This window comes from Pleurodeles waltl, chromosome 11, assembly GCF_031143425.1.
Source record: "Pleurodeles waltl isolate 20211129_DDA chromosome 11, aPleWal1.hap1.20221129, whole genome shotgun sequence".
NCBI classification, from domain to species: Eukaryota; Metazoa; Chordata; class Amphibia; order Caudata; family Salamandridae; genus Pleurodeles; species Pleurodeles waltl.
In genome coordinates this window covers 567,618,651-567,642,018 of record NC_090450.1, presented here as the reverse complement: position 1 = coordinate 567,642,018, position 23,368 = coordinate 567,618,651, and the positions used below count along the sequence as shown (strand labels likewise).

General features: G+C 44.5%; 1 protein-coding gene across 4 annotated transcripts in view; it reads right to left on the bottom strand.

The window, feature by feature from the left end:
• Positions 1–308: 308 nt before the first annotated feature.
• The window catches only part of FGFR1 (fibroblast growth factor receptor 1), a 185,599-nt gene continuing 162,539 nt past the window's right edge, over positions 309–23,368 (bottom strand). For all 4 annotated transcript variants that reach the window (XM_069214012.1, XM_069214013.1, XM_069214014.1 and 1 more), the window contains 3 exons: positions 21,910–22,047; positions 2,845–2,950; positions 309–1,820 (listed from right to left, as the gene is read on the bottom strand). In XM_069214012.1, the coding sequence (XP_069070113.1) occupies positions 1,650–1,820; positions 2,845–2,950; positions 21,910–22,047 (415 nt within the window). In that variant the 3' untranslated portion in view covers positions 309–1,649. The remainder of the gene's footprint in view (positions 1,821–2,844; positions 2,951–21,909; positions 22,048–23,368) is intronic.

The window sequence follows — 23,368 nt, the reverse complement described above, 5'->3', positions numbered from 1 at the left end:
CTGAGGAGAACTACCTTAGAGGGCAGAATGAATGTCTTTTGTGCTGTAGAATTAATCAAGTAATATTCCCATGTGGTTCAAGGAGCTAGATATGCTATTTGATCCTCATCTAAATGTCACTTTAGGGTCAGGAATGACCAGTCAATGGGAGCCCTTGGAGTCGTTCACAAAACAAGAACCCCACAGTGTATGTGGTTGAAAGATACTTTGCAGTTGTGCCCTCGCTTGGAGTGTAGCAATGTTGTAGATCATGAAGTAACTTTGCCGTAATCCGTGTACCAAACAATTATTTCTCAACACAGCTGATATAAAACGGAAGCAGCATTTTCTGTGTTTATTCAGGGACCTACATTGGAATACGGAAGTTTAGAACATAATTTAAAAAAATAAACAGCAAAGTAGCAAAATATATGAACTTTTTTGTTTGTTTACAGCAATCAACATCTCTACCAGTTAATAGTAACTTACTACTGAACTGGCATCTTTCAGGTAACCACCCTTTCAAAAACATGTAAATATATAATTCATATTTATACAGTTCTAGCTATATACAGAAGATTTATTTTAGCACTGGGGTTGTATTTGGCTGCCTGCTCTATTGTCAGTGCTCAGCAGAAGGTTTATAGGCCGCAATAGGCCGTTTTAAAAGTACCGTCTGTTTGGTCAGCAAAGAACATTAGTACCGGAATTATCAAAACTGTGTGTCCTGGTATGAATATTGAAAGAAAAAGAAAAAAAAAAAAAACACGAGGAACGACAGCTCCTGGCGCTCCCAAGAAAGAGTCCAAAGATTGGTCTGAATGTGCTATGACTTCACAGTTCTTCATACGTCAAGGAAAGCAAACTACTGTTGGAACTGGAGAAGATCTCCTCTGGACTAGCTTATTACTCTGTGAGAGAACAGATCGCCTCTTTGCAACTACAACGACTGGCAAAGAAGCTTCAATCATCCTTAAAGAGAAGAACCAATCATACGTTGCTGTGTCCTTGAGGCAAGGCCTGGATGATCAATATGGAAGTTAAGGGTGATTCAGGTTTCCAAAATCCAAAACAAAAGAGGGTTCAGGCTCATTGGAATTTCCACAGATAGCCTCATCCAGTTTCCGTGAGTAGACACTGCTCTCAGCCATATGGAGCTGCAAGTGGGTAGACTATTTTCCATCCCTTTATTCTCCTAGGTGTTTATTTCTCGCACTCTGTGTTGCGAAGATCAAGTGTTCTTTATGTTTTTGAAAATATTCGGAGGGCCTTCTGGTCTTAAATGTATCTCAAGAAGCCACAGAGGTCAGACTGCTTCACTTTTTCCTAACAAGGTCCCAGATAGCAGACTGTTCCCAGAAACTTTATGGTCCTGCCTACTTGACGAGTACACTGACCAAATATTAAGGAAAATGTTCAAGTTATAAAAACACAACTCAACGTGATACAAGATTAAGGCTTGTTAAACCAGCATGCTGCAGTGGGCTGGTGGCATTGGTCTGGTGAGATGCTACACTGGCGCATGTTATGGTCCATAATACAAAACAATAAGACATTTCCTGGTAGCTTGATGGCTGGACAACATTGCCCTCCCCCTCTCAAAAATAAAAACCAAGAGGCCAGATGGTAGAAACGAGGTCACAGTTTCTGTTGCCTGGAAGTCACGATTGTCAGCGTTTTTTAAGGCCACCATTAGCATGTTGATATTTGGGAAGACAAGGTTCATCTGGAAGAGGATCATGGGAGAACACAGAGTCCTCTCCTGAGGAACACGTAGAACTGCGTGTGTCTGGAAAACCTGGAGAATACTGATCCACTGGCATGGACAGGTCCAAATATTCCTGCAGAGATAAAGGGAGATTGTCAAATATGAGGTAAAGCCACAGATACTATACTGTTAAATATGCTTAGATTGGTTTAATTATCCATTCAGAAGCCCTTCCTTTTCAAATTTCCTCTTAAATGGAGACTTAGATGAAGAGGCTAAAAACACCAACATTTTTATATGGAGGACCAACTTGCATCAACCACTTGTGTCCTAGACTATACAACTATGCTAAATTGCTGCATATATGTCCCTCGGTCGTACAACCATCTACTGGTCTGCTGACAACAAAAGCTTTAAGATGCTTTTATCATGGGACTGATTGGTAGGGTGTGGGCTCTGGATCGCTGCCTCCGCTTTACCAATCAATTTAGCTACATTAATCCAGCTCCACAACATCTTTAATTTATATTATTATAATATACAAGCCAGGTCAATCCTGTGGCCAGACAGAAGGCTGGTGGTAGAAATTTTAAGGTGCCGATTGGGCAGATTCTATAAAAAAAGCTATTCTGATATGATTTGCTTCTGCTCAGAAGTCTTGTTGTTTATGAATGGAACAGTGCAAGATGCAATAACTGGTGCAGCAGATTACATTTGCAGGTTGTTTCTGAAATTCCCAGATTGTGGCAATAGTCTTTTTACATTTTGTGAGGCATTTTTTAAATGGATTACTACTCAATGATTTGAGGAGATTAATATATTAATCTGTATTTTTTGACCTGGGTTTTATTATTTGGCTTCTATGTATTACTGTGTACCTGCAGAAACTAACATTTTTGATTCCATGTTCCAGACCCACACTATTATTTTTCTTTTTTATAGTACGAGTTAGAACTGTTTTGCCCCATGGTCACTGCACCAACTGTAATTAAAAAAAACTATATGTGAATATATGTTTATCATAAAGTTAAACTGCGTGAGGGCTTTTGCATTTTTAAATAACAAACCTGCATCATTTTCTGAGTGATAGCCTAATGCCCCTGGCTGAACATCAGTTAATCATATGATGGTGCGTAAGAAAAAGGTAACAAAAATACCTGATTGGAGGTCATTGCTACAATTCGGTCCAAATCTTCAACCAGCTGCTTGAAGGTTGGTCTTTGGGATGGAACTGCATGCCAGCAGTCTCTCATCATCATGTACCTGGTCAGAAAAGAGAAGGGAGAATTAAAGAATAAGCAAAGCTTGGCAAAGGACATTGGTGTTGCTACAGAAACCAAAGTGTCAAACATAGATGTATTGACAGCCAGGATCACTGCAAAACCCCAATTCATGTAGTATTAGCGATGACTAAAATAAATTCTCACAACAAATTAATGGAGACGGCTGAATCCTGAAATCATAATCTAAGCATATCTGATAAATTAGGATTCAGAATGGGATCCACATGCAGACATCTCACATTGTAGGAACTCTTATTTCCCCAACTCAAGGCTTAAGGAAGGGCCGTCCAATATAGGCCGAAGGGCTGCATCCATGCCAGATTTTAAAGCAGTTCAAATAATCTGAGCGTAAATCAGTTACAATGGTAATGGTGGTCCTGAAAAGCTAGCATGTACCTGGCCTACATAGCCAGAGTTGAATCCCAGAGGCGTTTACTCTAGTCTGAAGGTTTCCCCTTTTCAGTGTTTACTACCATTCCTTTGCTTGTGTTCTATGTCTGGTTCTGCATTTATTCAGCATTGATTACTTGGAGTTTAAAAAACGTGTATACACTCTTAATACTTTTCTCCGTCCATGAGCCTAGGCATATACAAGCTAATGAAAATGTCACTTACCCAGTGTACATCTGTTCGTGGCATCAGTCGCTGAAGATTCACATGTTGTGCATAGCCCGCCATCTGGTGTTGGGTCGGAGTGTTACAAGTTGTTTTTCTTCGAAGAAGTCTTTCGAGTCATGGGACCGAGGGACTCCTCCTCTTTGTCTCCATTGCGCATGGGCATCGACTCCATCTTCGATTGTTTTCCCCGCAGAGGGTGAGGTAGGAGTTGTTTGTTAGTAATAGTGCCCATGCAATGGAGTGAATAAGTATGTACCTATTTAAGATTTAATATATTTACAAATGTACAAAGTTGAAGCTAACTACCAAACGGCTACAGGCTCCCGGGGAGGTGGGTGGGCACATGTGAATCTTCAGCGACTGATGCGACGAACAGATGTACATTGGGTAAGTGACATTTTCAGTTCGATGGAATCTGTCGCTGTAGATACACATGTTGTGCATAGACTAGTAAGCAGTTATCTCCCCAAAAGCGGTGGCTCAGCCTGTAGGAGTGGAAGTAGTCTGAAATAAGGTTCTTAGTACGGCTTGACCTACGGTGGCTTGTTGTGCTGATAGCACGTCTACACAGTAGTGCTTGGTAAATGTGTGAGGCGTAGACCATGTGGCTGCCTTACATATTTCGTGCATTGGAATATTCCCTAGGAAGGCCATGGTAGCGCCTTTCTTTCTGGTTGAGTGTGCCCTTGGTGTAATGGGCAGTTGTCTTTTTGCTTTAAGGTAGCAGATTTGGATGCACTTAACTATCCATCTGGCTATACCCTGTTTCGATATTGGGTGTCCTGCGTGAGGTTTTTGAAATGCAATAAACAGTTGTTTAGTTTTTCTGATGTGTTTAGTTCTGTCGATGTAGTACATTAGTGCTCTTTTGACGTCTAATGTATGTAGTGCCCTTTCAGCTATGGAATCTGGCTGTGGGAAGAACACTGGTAGCTCTACCGTTTGATTTAGGTGGAACGGTGAAATAACCTTTGGCAAAAATTTAGGATTGGTCCTTAGGACTACTTTATTTTTGTGTAGTTGGATAAAAGGTTCTTGTATTGTAAACGCCTGAATTTCACTTACTCTTCTTAGAGATCTGATGGCGATGAGAAATGCAACTTTCCAGGTTAGGAATTGTATTTCGCAAGAGTGCATAGGTTCAAAGGGTGGACCCATGAGTCTTGTTAAGACGATGTTGAGGTTCCATGAAGGAACGGGTGGTGTCCTTGGTGGTATAATTCTTCTGAGGCCTTCCATAAACGCTTTAATGACAGGTATCCTAAATAGTGAAGTTGAATGGGTAATCTGCAGGTATGCAGATATTGCTGCTAGGTGTATTTTAATGGAAGAGAAGGCCAGGTTCGATTTTTGTAAGTGTAGTAAGTAACCCACTACATCATTTGGAGATGCGTGTAATGGTTGAATTTGATTATGATGGCAGTAGCAAACAAACCTTTTCCATTTGCTTGCATAGCAGTGTCTAGTGGATGGTCTTCTAGCTTGCTTTATGACTTCCATACATTCTTGTGTGAGGTTTAAGTGTCCGAATTCTAGGATTTCAGGAGCCAGATTGCTAGATTCAGCGATGCTGGGCTTGGATGCCTGATCTGTTGTTTGTGTTGTGTTAACAGATCTGGCCTGTTGGGCAACTTGACGTGGGGTACTACTGATAGGTCTAGCAGTGTTGTGTACCATGGTTGCCTTGCCCATGTTGGTGCTATCAGTATGAGTTTGAGTTTGTTTTGACTCAATTTGTTTACTAGATATGGAAGGAGAGGGAGAGGGGGAAAAGCGTACGCAAATATCCCTGACCAGTTCATCCATAGGGCATTGCCTTGAGACTGCCTGTCTGGGTATCTGGATGCTAAGTTTTGGCATTTTGCGTTCTCCTTTGTTGCAAATAAGTCTATTTGAGGTGTTCCCCAACGTTTGAAGTAAGTGTTTAGAATTTGGGGGTGAATTTCCCACTCGTGGACCTGTTGGTGATCTCGAGAGAGATTGTCTGCAAGTTGATTCTGGATCCCTGGAATAAACTGTGCTATTAGTCGAATGTGGTTGTGAATTGCCCATTGCCATATTTTTTGTGCCAGAAGGCACAGCTGTGTCGAGTGTGTCAACCCCTGTTTGTTTAGATAATACATTGTTGTCATGTTGTCCGTTTTGACAAGAATGTATTTGTGAGTTATGATTGGTCGAAATGCTTTTAATGCTTGGAAAACTGCTAGTAGTTCGAGGTGATTTATATGCAGCTTTCTTTGATGTACGTCCCATTGTCCTTGTATGCTGTGTTGATTGAGGTGTGCTCCCCACCCTGTCATGGAAGCATCTGTTGTTATCACGTATTGTGGCACTGGGTCTTGGAAAGGCCGCCCTTTGTTTAAATTTATATTGTTCCACCATAGAAGCGAGAGGTATGTTAGGCGGTCTATCAACACCAGATCTAGAAGCTGACCCTGTGCTTGTGACCATTGTGATGCTAGGCACTGTTGTAAGGGCCGCATGTGCAACCTTGCGTTTGGGACAATGGCTATGCATGAGGACATCATGCCTAGGAGTTGCAATATCATCTTCGCCTGTATTCTTTGTGTTGGATACATGCGTTGTATAATCTTTTGGAAATTTTGAACCCTTTGTGGACTTGGAGTGGCTATTCCCCTTGTTGTATCTATTGTCGCTCCTAGGTATTGTTGTACCTTGCATGGCAGAATGAAAATGTCACTTACCCAGTGTACATCTGTTCGTGGCATCAGTCGCAGTAGATTCGCATGTTCTGCAATAGCTCGCCATCTGGTGTTGGGCCGGAGTGTTACAAGTTGTTTTTCTTCGAAGAAGTCTTTCGAGTCACGGGACCGAGTGACTCCTCCTTTTGTCTCCATTGCGCATGGGCGTCGACTCCATCTTCGATTGTTTTTCCCCGCAGAGGGTGAGGTAGGAGTTGAATTGTAGTAATAGTGCCCATGCAATGGAGTGACTAAGTATGCACCTATTTAAGGTTGAGATGATACATATATAAATAATTGAAGGTAACTTCCAAACTGCTACAGGCTCCCGGGGAGGCGGGTGGGCACATGCGAATCTACTGCGACTGATGCCACGAACAGATGTACACTGGGTAAGTGACATTTTCAGTTCGATGGCATCTGTCGCTGTAGATACGCATGTTCTGCAATAGACTAGTAAGCAGTTATTTCCCCAAAAGCGGTGGATCAGCCTGTAGGAGTGGAAGTAGTCTGAAATAATGTCCTTAATACAGCTTGACCTACTGTGGCTTGTTGTGCGGATAACACGTCTACACAGTAGTGCTTGGTGAATGTGTGAGGCGTAGACCATGTGGCTGCCTTACATATTTCTTGCATTGGGATGTTTCCTAGAAAGGCCATGGTAGCACCTTTCTTTCTGGTTGAGTGTGCCCTTGGTGTAATGGGCAGCTGTCGTTTAGCTTTAAGGTAGCAGATTTGGATGCATTTAACTATCCATCTGGCTATACCTTGTTTTGAAATTGGGTTTCCTGCGTGAGGTTTTTGAAATGCAATAAAGAGTTGTTTAGTCTTTCTGATGTTTTTTGTTCTGTCAATGTAATACATTAATGCTCTTTTGACATCTAATGTATGTAGTGCCCTTTCAGCTACGGTATCTGGCTGTGGAAAGAACACTGGAAGTTCCACTGTTTGATTTAGATGGAACGGTGAAATAACCTTTGGCAAAAATTTAGGATTGGTCCTTAGGACGACTTTATTTTTGTGTAGTTGTATAAAAGGTTCCTGTATAGTAAACGCCTGAATCTCGCTTACTCTTCTCAGGGAAGTAATGGCGATGAGAAATGCCACCTTCCAGGTTAGGAACTGTATGTCGCAGGAGTGCATGGGTTCAAAAGGTGGACCCATAAGTCTAGTTAGGACAACATTTAGGTTCCATGAAGGAACAGGTGGTGTTCTTGGTGGTATAATTCTCCTAAGGCCCTCCATGAATGCTTTAATGACTGGTATTTTATATAGGGAAGTTGAATAGGTAGTTTGCAGGTATGCAGATATTGCTGCAAGGTGTATTTTAATGGAAGAGAAAGCCAGGTTAGATTTTTGTAAGTGAAGCAAGTAACCCACTACATGTTCTGGAGTTGTGTGTAATGGTTGTATTTGATTAATATGGCAGTAGCAAACAAACCTCTTCCATTTACTTGCATAGCAGTGCCTGGTGGATGGCCTTCTTGCTTGTTTTATGACTTCCATACATTCTTGGGTAAGTTGTAAGTGCCCGAATTCTAGGATTTCAGGAGCCAGATTGCTAGATTCAGCGATGCTGGATCTGGGTGTCTGATCTTTTGGTTGTGCTGTGTCAACAGATCTGGCCTGTTGGGCAATTTGATGCAGGGTACCACTGATAGGTCTAGCAGCGTTGTGTACCAGGGTTGCCTTGCCCAAGTTGGTGCTATCAATATGAGTTTGAGTTTGCTTTGACTGAGTTTGTTTACCAGGTAAGGAAGGAGAGGGAGAGGAGGAAAAGCGTAAGCAAATATCCCTGACCAGTTCATCCATAGGGCATTGCCTTGGGATTGTTTGTGTGGGTACCTGGATGCGAAGTTTTGGCATTTTGCGTTCTCCCTTGTCGCAAACAAGTCTATCTGAGGTGTTCCCCAGAGTTTGAAATAAGTGTTCAGAATTTGGGGGTGAATTTCCCATTCGTGGACCTGTTGGTGATCTCGAGAGAGATTGTCTGCGAGTTGATTTTGTATCCCTGGTATAAACTGTGCAATTAGGCGAATTTGGTTGTGAATTGCCCAATGCCAAATTTTTTGTGCTAGCAGGCTTAACTGCGTGGAGTGCGTCCCTCCCTGCTTGTTTAGATAATACATTGTTGTCATGTTGTCTGTTTTGACGAGAATGTATTTGTGAACTATTATTGGTTGGAAAGCTTTTAGTGCTTGAAAAACTGCTAGCAGTTCTAGGTGATTGATATGCAGTTTTGTTTGATGTACGTTCCATTGTCCTTGTATGCTGTGTTGATTGAGGTGTGCTCCCCACCCTGTCATGGAAGCATCTGTTGTTATTACGTATTGTGGCACTGGGTCTTGGAAAGGCCGCCCCTTGTTTAAATTTATGTTGTTCCACCATAGAAGCGAGAGGTAAGTTTGGCGGTCTATTAACACCAGATCTAGAAGGTGACCCTGTGCTTGAGACCACTGTGATGCTAGGCATTGTTGTAATGGCCTCATGTGCAGTCTTGCGTTTGGGACAATGGCTATGCATGATGACATCATGCCTAGGAGTTGTAATACCATCTTTGCCTGTATCTTTTGTGTTGGATACATGCGTTGTATGATGGTGTTGAAATTTTGAATTCTTTGTGGACTTGGAGTGGCTACTCCCTTTGATGTGTCTATTATGGCTCCCAGGTATTGTTGTACCTTGCGTGGCAGAATTTTGGATTTTGTGAAATTGACGGTGAACCCGAGTTTGAAGAGGGTTTGTATGATCTGTTTTGTGTGATTTGAGCACTGTATGAACGAATGGGCCTTGATTAGCCAGTCGTCCAAATATGGGAACACATGTATTTGCTGCCTTCTTATGTGTGCAGCGACTACCGCTAGACATTTGGTAAAGACTCTTGGTGCGGTTGTTAATCCGAAAGGCAGTACCTTGAATTGGTAATGTATTCCTTTGAATACGAACCTTAGGTATTTCCTGTGAGATGGGTGTATTGGTATATGGAAATAAGCATCCTTGAGGTCTAAAGTTGCCATGTAGTCGTGTAGTTTTAGCAATGGCAATACTTCTTGTAGTGTGACCATGTGGAAGTGGTCTGATTTGATGAAAGTGTTCACTACTCTGAGGTCTAGGATTGGTCTCAGCGTTTTGTCCTTCTTTGGTATCAGAAAGTACAGTGAGTAAACTCCTGTGTTTATTTGTGTGTTTGGCACTAATTCGATTGCATTCTTTTGCAATAGTGCCTGCACTTCTATCTCCAGGAGATTGGAATGGTGTGTTGTTAAATTTTGTGCTTTTGGTGGTATGTTTGGAGGGAATTGTAGAAATTCTATGCAATAACCATGTTGGATAATTGCTAGAACCCAAGTGTCTGTAGTGATTTCCTCCCATGCTTTGTAATAATGACCTATTCTTCCCCCCACTGGTGTTGTGTGGAGGGGGTGAGTGACATGTGAGTCATTGTTTAGTAGTAGGGGTTTTGGGGCTTTGAAATCTCCCTCTATTTCTAGGGAATTGCCCTCCTCTATATTGTCCCCGAAAACCTCCTCTATACTGTCCCTGGTAAGTGGACGGTGTTGCTTGTGAGGTGCTGGCTTGTGTGCTTTGACCCCGAAACCCCCCTCGAAAGGGCGTTTTACGGAATGTGCTGTAATTCCCTCTGCTCTGCGGGGAGTAGAGTGCGCCCATGGCTTTGGCAGTGTCCGTATCTTTTTTGAGTTTCTCAATCGCTGTGTCCACTTCTGGACCGAACAGTTCTTTTTCATTAAAAGGCATATTGAGGACTGCTTGTTGAATCTCTGGTTTAAATCCAGACGTTCGGAGCCATGCATGCCGTCTGATAGTTACAGATGTATTAATTGTCCGTGCAGCTGTATCTGCAGCGTCCATGGAGGAACGTATCTGGTTGTTGGAGATGGTCTGTCCCTCCTCAACCACTTGTTTCGCCCTATTTTGGAAGTCCTTGGGCAGATGTTCAATGAGATGTTGCATCTCGTCCCAGTGGGCTCTGTCATAGCGCGCAAGTAGTGCCTGGGAGTTCGCGATGCGCCACTGGTTTGCAGCTTGTGCTGCGACTCTTTTACCAGCTGCATCGAACTTGCGGCTTTCTTTATCTGGGGGTGGTGCATCTCCAGATGTGTGAGAGTTGGCCCTTTTCCTAGCTGCTCCTACAACAACAGAGTCTGGTGGCAGCTGTGTAGTGATGAAAACCGGGTCCGTAGGAGGCGGCTTATACTTCTTTTCCACCCGTGGTGTGATTGCCCTACTTTTGACCGGCTCCTTAAATATGTCTTTTGCGTGCCGGAGCATACCAGGGAGCATAGGCAGGCTTTGGTAGGAGCTGTGGGTGGAGGAGAGTGTGTTGAACAAGAAATCATCCTCGACCTGTTCTGAGTGGAGGCTTACGTTATGAAATTGTGCTGCTCTAGCCACCACCTGAGAGTACGCGGTGCTGTCTTCTGGTGGAGATGGCTTTGTAGGGTAGGCCTCCGGGCTGTTATCTGACACTGGGGCGTCGTATAGGTCCCATGCGTCCTGATCTTGGTCACCCTGGCTCATGGTGGTGTGAGCTGGGGAGTGAGATGGAGTTTGTGCTGGTGAAACGTTAATCACGGGCGGAGGAGAGGGTGGTGGTGTAATTCTTTTAACCACTTTTGGTTGTGGTGCTTGTTCCGTCTGGAACTCCAACCTTCTCTTTCTCCTAATGGGGGGAAGGGTGCTTATTTTTCCTGTCCCCTGCTGAATGAAGATACGCTTTTGCGTATGGTCCACATCAGTTGCTTGTAGCTCTTCCTCAAACCTATGCTTTTGCATTTGGGAGGTTAGCGAGTGCTCTTCTGTATAAGAGCCTGAAGCTGGGTCGCTTGCAGTGTGTTTCGGCGTCGAAACTTTGTCTGCGTGTTTTTTCGGCTCCGAGGTGACTTTTTTCCTTTTCGGGGCCGAAACCTCTCGGCGTCGATCTGTTTCGGTGCCGCTGTCTCGGCGTCGAGCCGTGTCCACACCGGTATCTCGGTGTCGAGGCTTGTCTCCAGCACTTTCTCGGTCCCGAGAAGGCTGCGTGCCGGTGTCTCGACCGGAGTCGGACGATCTCGGCACTGTTTTGGCCTTTTTCGGTGCCGACGGTCGGTCACCGAATTTATGGGTCGAGCCATGGCCTGGTGGCAGTGGCGTCCCCTGGGCCTTGTAAATGTTTCTCTGTGTGTTTTTCGACGTCTTACTCACGGTTTGTGTATCGTCGAATCCTTCGGAGTCTGAGTCTTGGATCGAGAAGGTACCTTCCTCCTCCTGTTCCTCGAACTCCCGTCGGGCTGTCGGTGCGGACGCCATTTGAAGTCTTCTGGCTCGACGGTCTCGGAGTGTTTTTCGGGACCGGAACGCACGACAGGCCTCGCAGGTGTCTTCGCTGTGCTCAGGTGACAGGCACAGGTTGCAGACCAAGTGTTGGTCTGTGTAGGGGTATTTATTGTGGCATTTGGGGCAGAAACGGAACGGGGTCCGTTCCATCGGCGTTCCTCAGCACGCGGTCGGGCCGACCAGGCCCCGACGGAGGATCGAAAAACTACCCCGAAGGGCACCGGAGCTCTTCGATCTTCGATGCGGTGTTGAATCTAAGTACGCCGATCCCGAACGCAACAATACCGACGAAAATCTTCCGAAATTAACTATTTTTTCCGTTCCGAAACTCGGAGCGACAGGAACACGTCCGAACCCGATGGCGGAAAAAAAACAATCGAAGATGGAGTCGACGCCCATGCGCAATGGAGACAAAAGGAGGAGTCACTCGGTCCCGTGACTCGAAAGACTTCTTCGAAGAAAAACAACTTGTAACACTCCGGCCCAACACCAGATGGCGAGCTATTGCAGAACATGCGTATCTACAGCGACAGATGCCATCGAACTGTGTGATTTCGCATAGTTGATGGTGAAACCGAGTTTGTAGAGGGTTTGTATGACCTGATCTGTGTGGTGTGAGCACCTTGTCAGTGAGTCGATCTTGATTAGCCAGTCTTCTAGATATGGGAATACGTGTATTTGCTGCCTTCTGATGTGTGCAGCCACTACTGCTAGGCACTTTGTGAAGACTCTTGGTGCAGTTGTTAAACCGAACGGCAATACTTTGAATTGGTAATGTATTCCTTTGAATACGAACCTTAGGTATTTCCTGTGCGACAGATGTATTGGTATGTGGAAATACGCGTCTTTGAGATCTAAGGTTGTCATGTAATCTTGTTGCTTTAGCAATGGTAACACTTCCTGTAGCGTGACCATGTGAAAGTGTTCTGATTTGATGTATGTGTTTGGTGTTGTCCTTCTTTGGTATTAGAAAGTACAGTGAGTAAACCCCTGTATTTGTTTGTGTATCTGGTACCAGTTCTATTGCGTTCTTTTGCAGTAATGCTTGAACTTCTATTTCTAGGAGGTCCGAATGTTGTTTTGATATACTTTGTGTTTTTGGTGGTATGTTTGGAGGGATTTGTAGAAATTCTATGCAATAACCATGTTGGATAATTGCTAAGACCCAAGTGTCTGTTGTTATTTTCTCCCACTCTTGGTAATACTGACTTATTCTTCCCCCCCACTGGTGTTGTGTGGAGGGGATGAGTGACGTGTGAGTCACTGTTTGTTTGTAGGTGTTTTGGGGCCTTGAAATTTTCCCCTGCTTCTAGGGAATTGTCCCCCTCTGTATTGGCCCCGAAAGCCTCCCCTTTGGTACTGTCCCTGGTAGGTGGACGGTGTTGACTGTGAGGTACTGGGTTGTGTGGATTGACCCCGAAACCCCCCTCTAAAGGTTGTCTTGCAGAAGGTGTTGAAAGTGCCTCTGCTCTGCGGGGAGTAGAGCGCGCCCATGGCTTTTGCAGTGTCAGTGTCCTTTTTTAGCTTCTCAATTGCCGTGTCCACTTCAGGTCCGAACAATTGTTGCTCATTGAATGGCATATTGAGCACCGCCTGCTGTATCTCTGGTTTAAAACCAGATGTTCGTAGCCACGCGTGCCTTCGGATGGTTACTGCCGTGTTAACTGTTCTTGCTGCTGTGTCCGCTGCGTCCATAGAGGAGCGTATCTGGTTATTGGAGATGTTTTGGCCCTCCTCAACCACTTGTTTCGCCCTCTTTTGTAGTTCTGTGGGTAGATGCTCAATGAGGTGTTGCATCTCATCCCAGTGGGCTCTGTCATATCGCGCTAGGAGCGCTTGAGAGTTTGCGATGCGCCACTGGTTTGCAGCCTGTACTGCGACCCTTTTACCAGCTGCATCGAACTTTCGGCTCTCCTTATCTGGGGGTGGTGCATCGCCCGATGTGTGGGAGTTTGCTCTCTTGCGAGCCGCCCCTACCACAACCGAATCTGGTGGCAGTTGTGAGGTGATGAAAGCTGGGTCTGTGGGAGGTGCTTTATATTTTTTTTCCACCCTCGGTGTTATTGCACTACTTTTGACAGGCTCTTTGAATATGTCCTTTGCGTGCCTTAGCATTCCTGGGAGCATAGGCAGGCTTTGGTAGGTGCTATGTGTGGAAGAGAGGGTGTTGAAGAGGAAGTCATCTTCGACAGGCTCCGAGTGTAGAGACACGTTGTGGAACTCTGCTGCTCTAGCCACCACTTGTGAATATGCTGTCTTCTGGTGGTGAGGGCTTTGTAGGATACGCCTCAGGACTGTTGTCCGACACTGGGGCGTCGTATAAGTCCCAAGCATCTTGGTCCTGGTCACCTTGGCTTAAGGTGGTGTGAGCCGGTGAATGTGACGGAGTCTGTGCCGGTGAAATGGGAGCCACAGGTGGAGGAGAGGGTGGCGGAGTTACCTTCTTCACCAGTTTGGTTTGTGGTGTTTGTTCTTGTTGGAATTCCAGTCTCCTCTTCCTCCTAATAGGGGGAAGGGTGCTTATTTTCCCTGTTCCACACTGTATAAAAATTATTTTTTGAGTGTGGTCCACCTCGGTGGATTGTAATTCCTCCTCGAATCTATGCTTTCGCATTTGAGAGGACAGTGATTGTTCCTTTGAATAGGAACCGGTAGTTGGCTCGGTTGCGGGTCGTTTTGGCACCGAAACCATGTCCACGCTCTTTTTCGGCTCCGAGGCGACTTTCCTCTTTTTCGGAGTCGACCCGTCTCGGCGCCGATCCTCCTCGGTGCCGCTGTCTCTGCGTCGAGCAGCTTCGGCTCCGCTATCTCGGCGTCAATCTTTGCCGGCAGCACTATCTCGGTCAAGAGATGGCTGGGTGCCTGTGTCTCGACCCGAGTCGGACGATCTCAGCAATATTTCGGCCTTCTTCGGTGCCGATGGTCGGTCACCGAGTTTATGGGTTGAGCCATGGCCTGATGGCAGTGGCGTCCCCTGGGCCTTGTCGGTTTTCTTATGTGCTATCTTCGACGTCTTACTCACTGTTTCATGGTCGTCGAATTCGTCAGAGTCCGATTCATGGATCGAGAAGGCTTCTACTTCTTCTTGTTCCTCGAAATCTCGGTGTCCTGTCGGCGTGGACGCCATTTGCAGTCTTCTGGCTCGACGGTCACGGAGCGTTTTTCGGGACCGGAATGCACGACAGGCCTCACAAGTTTCTTCCCTGTGCTCGGGCGACAGGCACAGGTTACAGACCGAATGTTGGTCTGTATATGGGTATTTGTTGTGGCATTTAGGACAGAAACGGAACGGGGTCCGTTCCATCAGCGGCGATGTCGCACGCGGTCGGGCCGACCAGGCCCCGACGGGGGATCGAAAACTACCCCGAAGGGTAACGGAGATGTTATTGTATCGATGCGATGTCGATGCTATCTAACCCGATCCCGAACGCAACAATACCGATGTAATTTTCCGATTTTGAGCTAACTTTCCGTTCCGAAACCCGGAGCGAAAGGAACACGTCCGAACCCGATGGCGGAAAGAAAACAATCGAAGATGGAGTCGACGCCCATGCGCAATGGAGACAAAGAGGAGGAGTCCCTCGGTCCCGTGACTCGAAAGACTTCTTCGAAGAAAAACAACTTGTAACACTCCGACCCAACACCAGATGGCGGGCTATGCACAACATGTGTATCTACAGCGACAGATGCCATCGAACATTAACTTATTGGATGATGAAGGCCACTTCATTCATTCTCTTTAGAGTGCTTTTGGGCAAAGAGGTAGGGTTTACTGGAGGTCAAAAGGGATACAAAAATGAAGTACCCTTAGCATACTGATACCTTGTAAATTACACATTTCAGCTGAGCTACTCAAACTCAGAAACACATTAAGACTTATTGGCCCATTTCCAATCTGCATGGATTTAGAACAGAAATGAAAAAAGCAATACAATTACAATGGTTAGCTGCTCTTCTCCACGCTGCTTATAACAGTACAGGATATTCACTCGGAGCATTAGCAATGGCCTACACCTCCATTTTGCAGTGCAAACAGAGGGTGTTAGGAACAAAATGGTTACTTACCAGTAGGAGTATTTTGTAGCTTGTAGTCTTTTCTGGATTCACAGGCTGTGCACTATTCCACCATCTAGTAGTTGGGTCTGGAATTGTCTTTCATTTTCTCTTTCTTTTGTCTTTTGATGTGGGTGTCGTTGACCACCATTTGGTGGGATGTCCATTCCCTGGAGTGACAGACGGCACCCCAGATGTTCCTGTGCGTTAGTCGCCGTGTTCGGGTCCTTTTTTCTTTTCTTCTTTGGTATACCTCCTTGTTCTTTTCTTCCCCGCCTGATTGCAACATCTCCCATTTCCTGAGAGGTGTGTGGGTTGAATGTGAATCCAGAAAACTCTTCAAGCTGCAAAACTACTCCTAATGGCAAGTAAGCTATTTGTTTTGCAGCAAGAATCCTTTTCTGGATTCACATGCTGTGCATTAGATTATGTAACAATATCCCCTCCTATGGGATGGCTGGGATGAAATGTGGCATTGTAAGCAAACCAAACCGGTGTTGAAGTACTCTTTGTCCCACCTCTGCTTTCCTGTTCATTTGGATATCTATATAATCATGTTCAGCGAAAGTGTGTGATGATGCGAGTGTGTGGTGATGCCAATGTTACTGCTGCACAGATTGCCTCCATTGGTATGTTTGCTAGAAATTCCAAGCTGAATAGGCTCTTGGGTGTGTGGGCAGTGTTACTCCTGCCCTAGAATAGCACATTTGTATTGTTTCCACAGTCCATGTTGAAATTATTCCCTTGGTTACTGGGGAAGCCCTGTTTTCTTTGGCACATGAGACAAAAACTGATCTCCTCTACAAAACCTTTTTGTTTCTTGAAGATAGACCTTTAAAGCCCTCCTTATATCCAGGGTATGTAGGGCTCGCTCTGTCTGTGTCTTTGATACTTTGAAGAAGGGTGGTAGCTGAATACTTTGGTTAACATGAAACTGGGTTATCATCTTTGGCATAAACTGTGGGTTCCAAGTACCACTTTTGTCCATGTGTATTTGGAGATTATGGCTTCCATATTGCTAATGCTTGCAGGTTGCTTACTCTGTGAAGCAATGTGATTGCAATTAGCAATGCTGTCTTACGCATTAATGATTTTATATCTGTTTTGTGCATAGGTTCGAAGGGCTATGTTATGAACTGCGTTAGCACAGTATTTAGGTTACATAATGGTGCTGGAACTGATCTTGGTAGAGCAATTGTTTTTGTCCCTTCTGAGACTTTCTTCACCACTGTGGATGTGAACAAGCTGTTACCTGAAATGTCCCTGATGTAGGTTAATTTAGCTGCCAAGTGTACCTTTAGGGATGAATACATTAGCCCGGTGTCTAACAGATGAAAGAGGTATGTTAGCACAGTTTCCTCTTTTGTCATTGTCTCCAAATATCTGTTGTTAGAGCACCAGTGAATGTATCTTCCCCGTTTTGTTGCATAGCAGTTTCACGTAGTAGCCCTTCTTGCTTCCTTAAGGATTTCCATTGTTCTAGGTAGCAGTTTGAGGTGTCCAAACTAAGTATTCAGGAGCCAGGCACCTAAACTGAGTGTTGCTGGCTCCGGGTGGTACACTCTTCCCTCCTATATTGTTAGCACATCCAGTTGTCCTTTGATTGTTATCAGTGCTTAATTTGTAAATAAAAACGTGCCGGTGCCCAAAGCTCTCCTCTGAAACAAGCGGCAGCTACAATTAAGTGTGCAAGCACGGAATACTGAGTCATTGTAATCCTAAAGCCTTCTGCGGCCTCATTATTCCATATGCAGCCACTCCCTGTCCCTTCAGCTCACTCTTCCAGCCTTTTGCATTTGCCTTTTGTGACACTTTTTTGTTTTTCTTTTCCTCTGTCTTTTCTATTTGTGTCTTTTGCTTGCAGCAAGTGCCTGAGGCAGAAAAATAAGTGCTGGCCCTCAAAAATAAGAGCTGGTGCCCTCCACCAGAACCCACCGGCTCAATTTAAGCACCCACTGTTATCCTCTGTCCCCTGGACATCTATAGTAAGACAAAGTACCAGGTTTGTCTGGCTTATTGTGGTGCAATGAGGATGAGACGTGTCCCTGGTTGCCTGCCCTTTTCCAGAACCTTCAGGTCCAGGGGTTTTGGAGAAAAGGCATGAGCAAATCTCCCTGACCAGTTTATTGACAGTGCATTCCCCTCTGATTGGTGGTGTTGAAACTTGGAAGCAAAGCATTGGCATTTTGCATTCTTTGCTGTTGCGAACAGGTCTATTTCTGGTTTTCCTCATCCCTTGAATATTTTCTCCCATGTCTGCTTTAGTTCCCATTCGTGGGAGCTGCTTTCTTGTCTGCTTAGTTTGTTGGTCTCTGTGTTTTCTTTTGCTGGTAGAAGGACTGATTGTATTGCGATCTTCTGTGGTATTGCCTACTGCCATATCTCTGGGCTACATTGTTCAGCGTGAATGACTTTGTTTTGCCCAGTTTGTGGAGGTAGAACACTGTTGTTGTGTTGTCTGTTTGTATTAGTACAGTTTGACCTGTGATGTGCGTTTGGAATGCCTTGAGGTCTAGGAAAACAATTTTTATTTCCAGATAGTTTATGTGTTGCAGATGATTTGTGCTGTTCCATTGTCCCTGAACCTTCAGGTTGCCTGCATGTGCTCCCCAAACCTTGTGGGATGCATCCGTTGTGATTGTCACCATTGGAGTTGGTGTCTTGAATGGTCTCCTTACTCTCATGCTTTTAGATTTCTACCATTATGCTTCCATTGCATCTTTGCTGTTAGAACCACTAGATCCTCCCAACACCCGTTGACTTGGGACCATTTGTTTCAAATCCATTACTGGCAAGGACGCATCTGCAGTCTTGCATGCGTTATGAGTGGTATGCATGACACAATAATGCCTATTAGCTTCATGACTGCCCTAACTGTCAGAGCATTGTTGGTACCATTTAATTGGCTTCCTTTTTGAAAGAGTTATTTCACCACTTTCCTTAGTTATATGATTGCTTCTCTAACTTTCTTTGGTTCTTGGGAGAATTTGAGGTGGTTCTTTGATAACTTCTAAATAGTATCCGTGACTTATGATTAAAATCCATTTGTCTGAGGTGTTTTTCCCCCCGCTCCTATGGGTAATTTATTTTTCTGCCACCCATTGGTGTTAAGTAGGGGTTTGAAGGGAGAGTCACTTGATTTTTGCTCCTCCTCCTTGGGGAGCGTGTTCTCTTCCCTTTCCTCGTGCATGAAAGGACTGTCCAGCAGAATGTTGCCACTGCTGATACGTGGTCTGCTGTGTGACTTGGTGACAGCTTACTTGTGGTTACTGCCCCGATTAGAAAGGCACTCTGCCCATGGGTCTTCAGGCTATCTTTCCTCCCCTTCTGAATGTGCCTCTGTATTGTAGAGTCCCCATTGCCCTGGATGTTTCATTGTCCTTTTTAAGTTGTTACAAGGACTCATCGACTGTCTGGCTGAAGAGGGCGTCATCTCCTGGGAAGGGCATGTTGATGACAGAGGGCCGTACCACTGGCTTGTACCTCAGGTTTAAAGTCGGACACCCTGAACCTACTGGCAGTGTCTGCAGCGTTTAATGCTGACTTTAAGCAGGTGTTTGCGATGTTTGTTCCTTCCTGCATCACAGCCTTGGCCCTTTTCTTATATACCTCTGGCAGATTTTGCATGATATACTCCATCTCACCCCACTGCTGGTGTCCATATCTGTTCGGTAGGGTGCTGGAGTTGGCAATCTGCCACTGGGTTGCAGCCCCTGCTCTATTTACCAGCTGACATGGTTTAGTCTCTTGCTCTCTTTTTCAAGCGGTGGGCCTGTAGATGTGTGGGTATGGTTTATTTTCCTTCACAATTACTAAGCCTGCAGGGCAGTTTCTGTGGATGTATTTAGGGGCCTGAGTAGATGGCTTTTCCTTTTGCAGCAGCTGGTTCCCTGAATGCCTTCTTCCCTTGGTCCAGTATGCTTGGTAGCATGGGGAAAATACAAGTTCCTCTTGTTAGAGGTCATCAATGTTTCTAGGAGAAAGCAAACATCTCAGTTGTCCTCCTTTGACTGGACTCCATAGGTTTTGGCAGCCCTCTTTATGAGGGTGTTGTAGAGAGCTAGGCTATCCGGTGGTGACTGCCTCGAAGAATAGTTGCCTACTCCTAGGGAGTTGGTGTTGAGGTCTTGCCCCCTTGACTCCTTGTCCAACCTGGTTGCCTCATCACCCACCTTGAGTTCAGAGAACTCTTCTTGCTCCTCTTCGTGAGGTTCCAGTGTTGCTGGGGCATCCAGGGCAGACTGATCATCGTCAGCTTCTGTCGATGCGAAAACTTGGTAAGAATTCTAAAAACTTTCGTCAAACTCTTTACGTTGTAGGAGAGCAGCCATGACGTCCTTAAGTCTTTTTTACGCTCAACCTCAAGCTTTTTTGTTCAGCAATGATATCTTTTCCGGCATGGATGGGTCTGTTGCTTTTGAAAATGTAGTTTTCTCTCTCTCTCTGTACTGCTTGCCGGGATGGTATCGTCAATGATTTCAATGTTATCCTGCCTTTCTCGAGATTCCCTCGGTCAGTATCCATGCAGCTCTGAGTTTCGGCTGACCTTTGGTCATTGAGAGCTTCAAAACTGAGGCTGCCTTCTGGTGTTTACTGTCTGAGGGCTTCAGGTCAGAGCCTTTCAGCAGTTTCATTAACTGTGCCTTCTTCCTTTTGCCGTCCTTTGACAGTGTCTTTGCTGCTTATCTTTTTGGGGGGTCTGCCTCATAGCTTGTAACATCGGAGTCTTCTCCCTGGGCCCTTTCTGCCTCCTCGACCTTGTCTTTATCTTCACTTGACAGGCCTTGGTCCTTAAGCAAAACTGGTTCCTTATGGCTGCCGGTCATGGTGGTGCAGTGTTCCAGCCTCTGTCATCGACCTACCATTAGGGTATTTGGTAAGAAAGCTGCACAGGACTTGCAGACCTCATCCTGATGATCCTTAGTGAGACAGAAATTGTAGACCTTGTAGGGGTCTCTCTGGGTAAACTTGTGGCAGCAGTTGGGGGAGAATTTAAAGGGGGAGTTTTCCATGACCCCTACCTGCCTTTATTCTCGGACCGCATGGCTGGTACTGGCTGGCTCCGTTGCCACGAGGAAGAAAAAGAAAGAGTCCCCTTTTTTTCTCGTCCTTTTCAGCCACGGTCTTTGGCAAATTCTTCAATTTTACCAAAAAATGTAGACGTTTTTGGGAATAAAAATAAAAATAAAAATAAACTTTCCAGAGCTCCTCTGTTTCCAGACCCAACGGCGCAAAAACATCTGAAGATGGCAACTATGCACAGGAACATCTGGGGTGCCGTCTGGCGTCACACAAGGGGATAGGCAACCCATTAAATGAAGGTCGAGGATGCCCACAACAACAAACAAAAAAAAACAAAAAAGGAAAGCAAAGAGAAAAGGAAAAATACAATTCTGGACCCAACCACTAAACGGCAGAATAGTGCACAGCATGTGCATTCAGAAAAGCATTTATGCTTCAAAACCTTAATGCCGAGAGGCGGAGGGGGGGTTTAGCAGAGAAAAAGAATGCAAAGACATTGTTTAGATCTCTTAGTATTTCACCCACTTCAGATGATATTGGAATCAGTTCTGGACTAGATATAAACTGGTGGACAAGGCGGAAGGAAGACGTGGTGTGGGAATGTGATCAAGAAGTAATCACTACAAAAACCAAAAAAAGAAGTAAAATAGTAAAGGAAAACTACTAGGGAGGAGTGACTGAGGTGGAAAAAACATGAATTATTTTAATTAGTCGTTTGAACTTGGCCTCAGGACTCTAGAGGCCTGCTAGTTATTTTCTGTCACATAGATTCTTCATACAGTAATTACTCAAAACAATGGTTTCCCTTAAATGCTTTAATTTACTGTGCCGAAATATTAGTGGCATTCTAAAAAATAGTTTTGAGACGGAGATAAACAGTCTACTGAGGAAAAGCTGCAATAGCCATTACTCTGTGTGCACCACAGAGAAAAACAAAGGAAGGTTCTGGAAAGGGACATCTAATAAGTGGAGATCTACCAGCTAAGTGAGGCCACTGTCAAAGCCAACAAGACCCTTCCAGTCCTAAGCTTCAGCAGCAGTAAAATTGATCTTGCTGCTAATCTTACACGGCTGTCAGTACAACTTCAAATATGCACATTCTCGGAGGAATTAAAAAATATTTTACGATTTGTTACTTCTTCAGCAAGCTAATCACATTTTATTGAGACGACCCAACATCTGCTCGGTCTATCACTTGCTTGATACTCACAGTTCATTTGTGCAGTTTCCGGGTTTGTCCATTCTGTGTCCCTCTTTTAACAACTTGAAGAGTTCTTCGACTGGCACCCCAGGGTAAGGAGAGCCACCCAGTGTGAAGATCTCCCATAGCAGCACGCCGAAAGACCAGCTGGAGCAAAAGAAAATGGTAGTATTTGTTGGACATTAGACATACAAATACTTTGTATTAGTTCAAAGGTTTCTTCATGTCTTATAAACTCCTCCCCCCCTAGATTTTGTTATCTGACATTCACGACATATTGGTTACCTTCCCGTCCCGTAAATATCCCGTCTCCTTTGGCCATAATATATTTTTGTATTTTTTCTATTTACTGTGCAGACATATAGTGATTTTGTTTCATTAGTTTTCCTCCAAATTGGATTAGTTTCCTGTAGACGCAGGGCTGTGCCGTGTGTGTAACATGGTCCTGTACCCATATGGCAATTTTTTCCTATTGACGATTTTCTGCTTACAATTATTGTTAACGGGTGCTCTGGTCTTCCTCACTATTTTTCGTTCTGGACTCATACACTGCAGTATACTTACATCATATGCAGTTTACTGTATTTTGTCTGTCGGCCTTCATATGAGTGAGGGATGATACTATACTCATATTTCTACATTTTCTTTCTTTTTTGATTGTGGTCATTTTTGCGATCCAGACTTATAATGGCCGGGTCCAACAACTGCATTACATGAAATTTAATGTTTTGGCAACCACATATTTAATTTTTTAGCTCATTCTCGATGCTGGGAACTTTGCAGTTTTCCTGGAACATTAGATTAAACTCAGACTTAGGGTATGTCATCTATCTTATTTATTATTCCTTTTCACCTTGTTTCACCTCCTATAAGAGGGCCTCACTCAAATGGGGGGATATATTTTGCATGTTTCACATCACCTCTTGGTGGCTATTTAGTGAGCGACAGCTTCGGGGCGCAATCACTCTGGACATTTTGCACTTACTGTTCCTATATTTCTTTCTTCATGAATTTATTGGTCAACGGTCTCTAATATTCTTACAACACAACACATCTTTGTTTTTATACCGGACACATCTAGTTTGGGTCACCCTTGTATGATATCTTTACATGCATGTTATGGCATGGAGACACGTAGGACCCTCTTTTCCGCTCTTCACTTACAATCAAATTGTGGCACGATGAGTATCTGTACATGGGTCTTGATTTGGATCATCATGAGAATTAGATTCCGTTTTTTGTCCTAATCTTTGATTTGATTCCTTTTCTTGTATGTATAACTTACAGCCTTGAGAAAGTCATGTTGACAAAACATGTGTCGGCTGTTGTTTCATAGGATTCGTAATACATTGGATGAACAAAACTTCCACAATATACATTCATGTATTTTTAAATTTCATTAACACAGCATAACATGGAATGGACTATAAGAACTATTGTGGTGTGCCTTGGTATGGAAAATGTCACT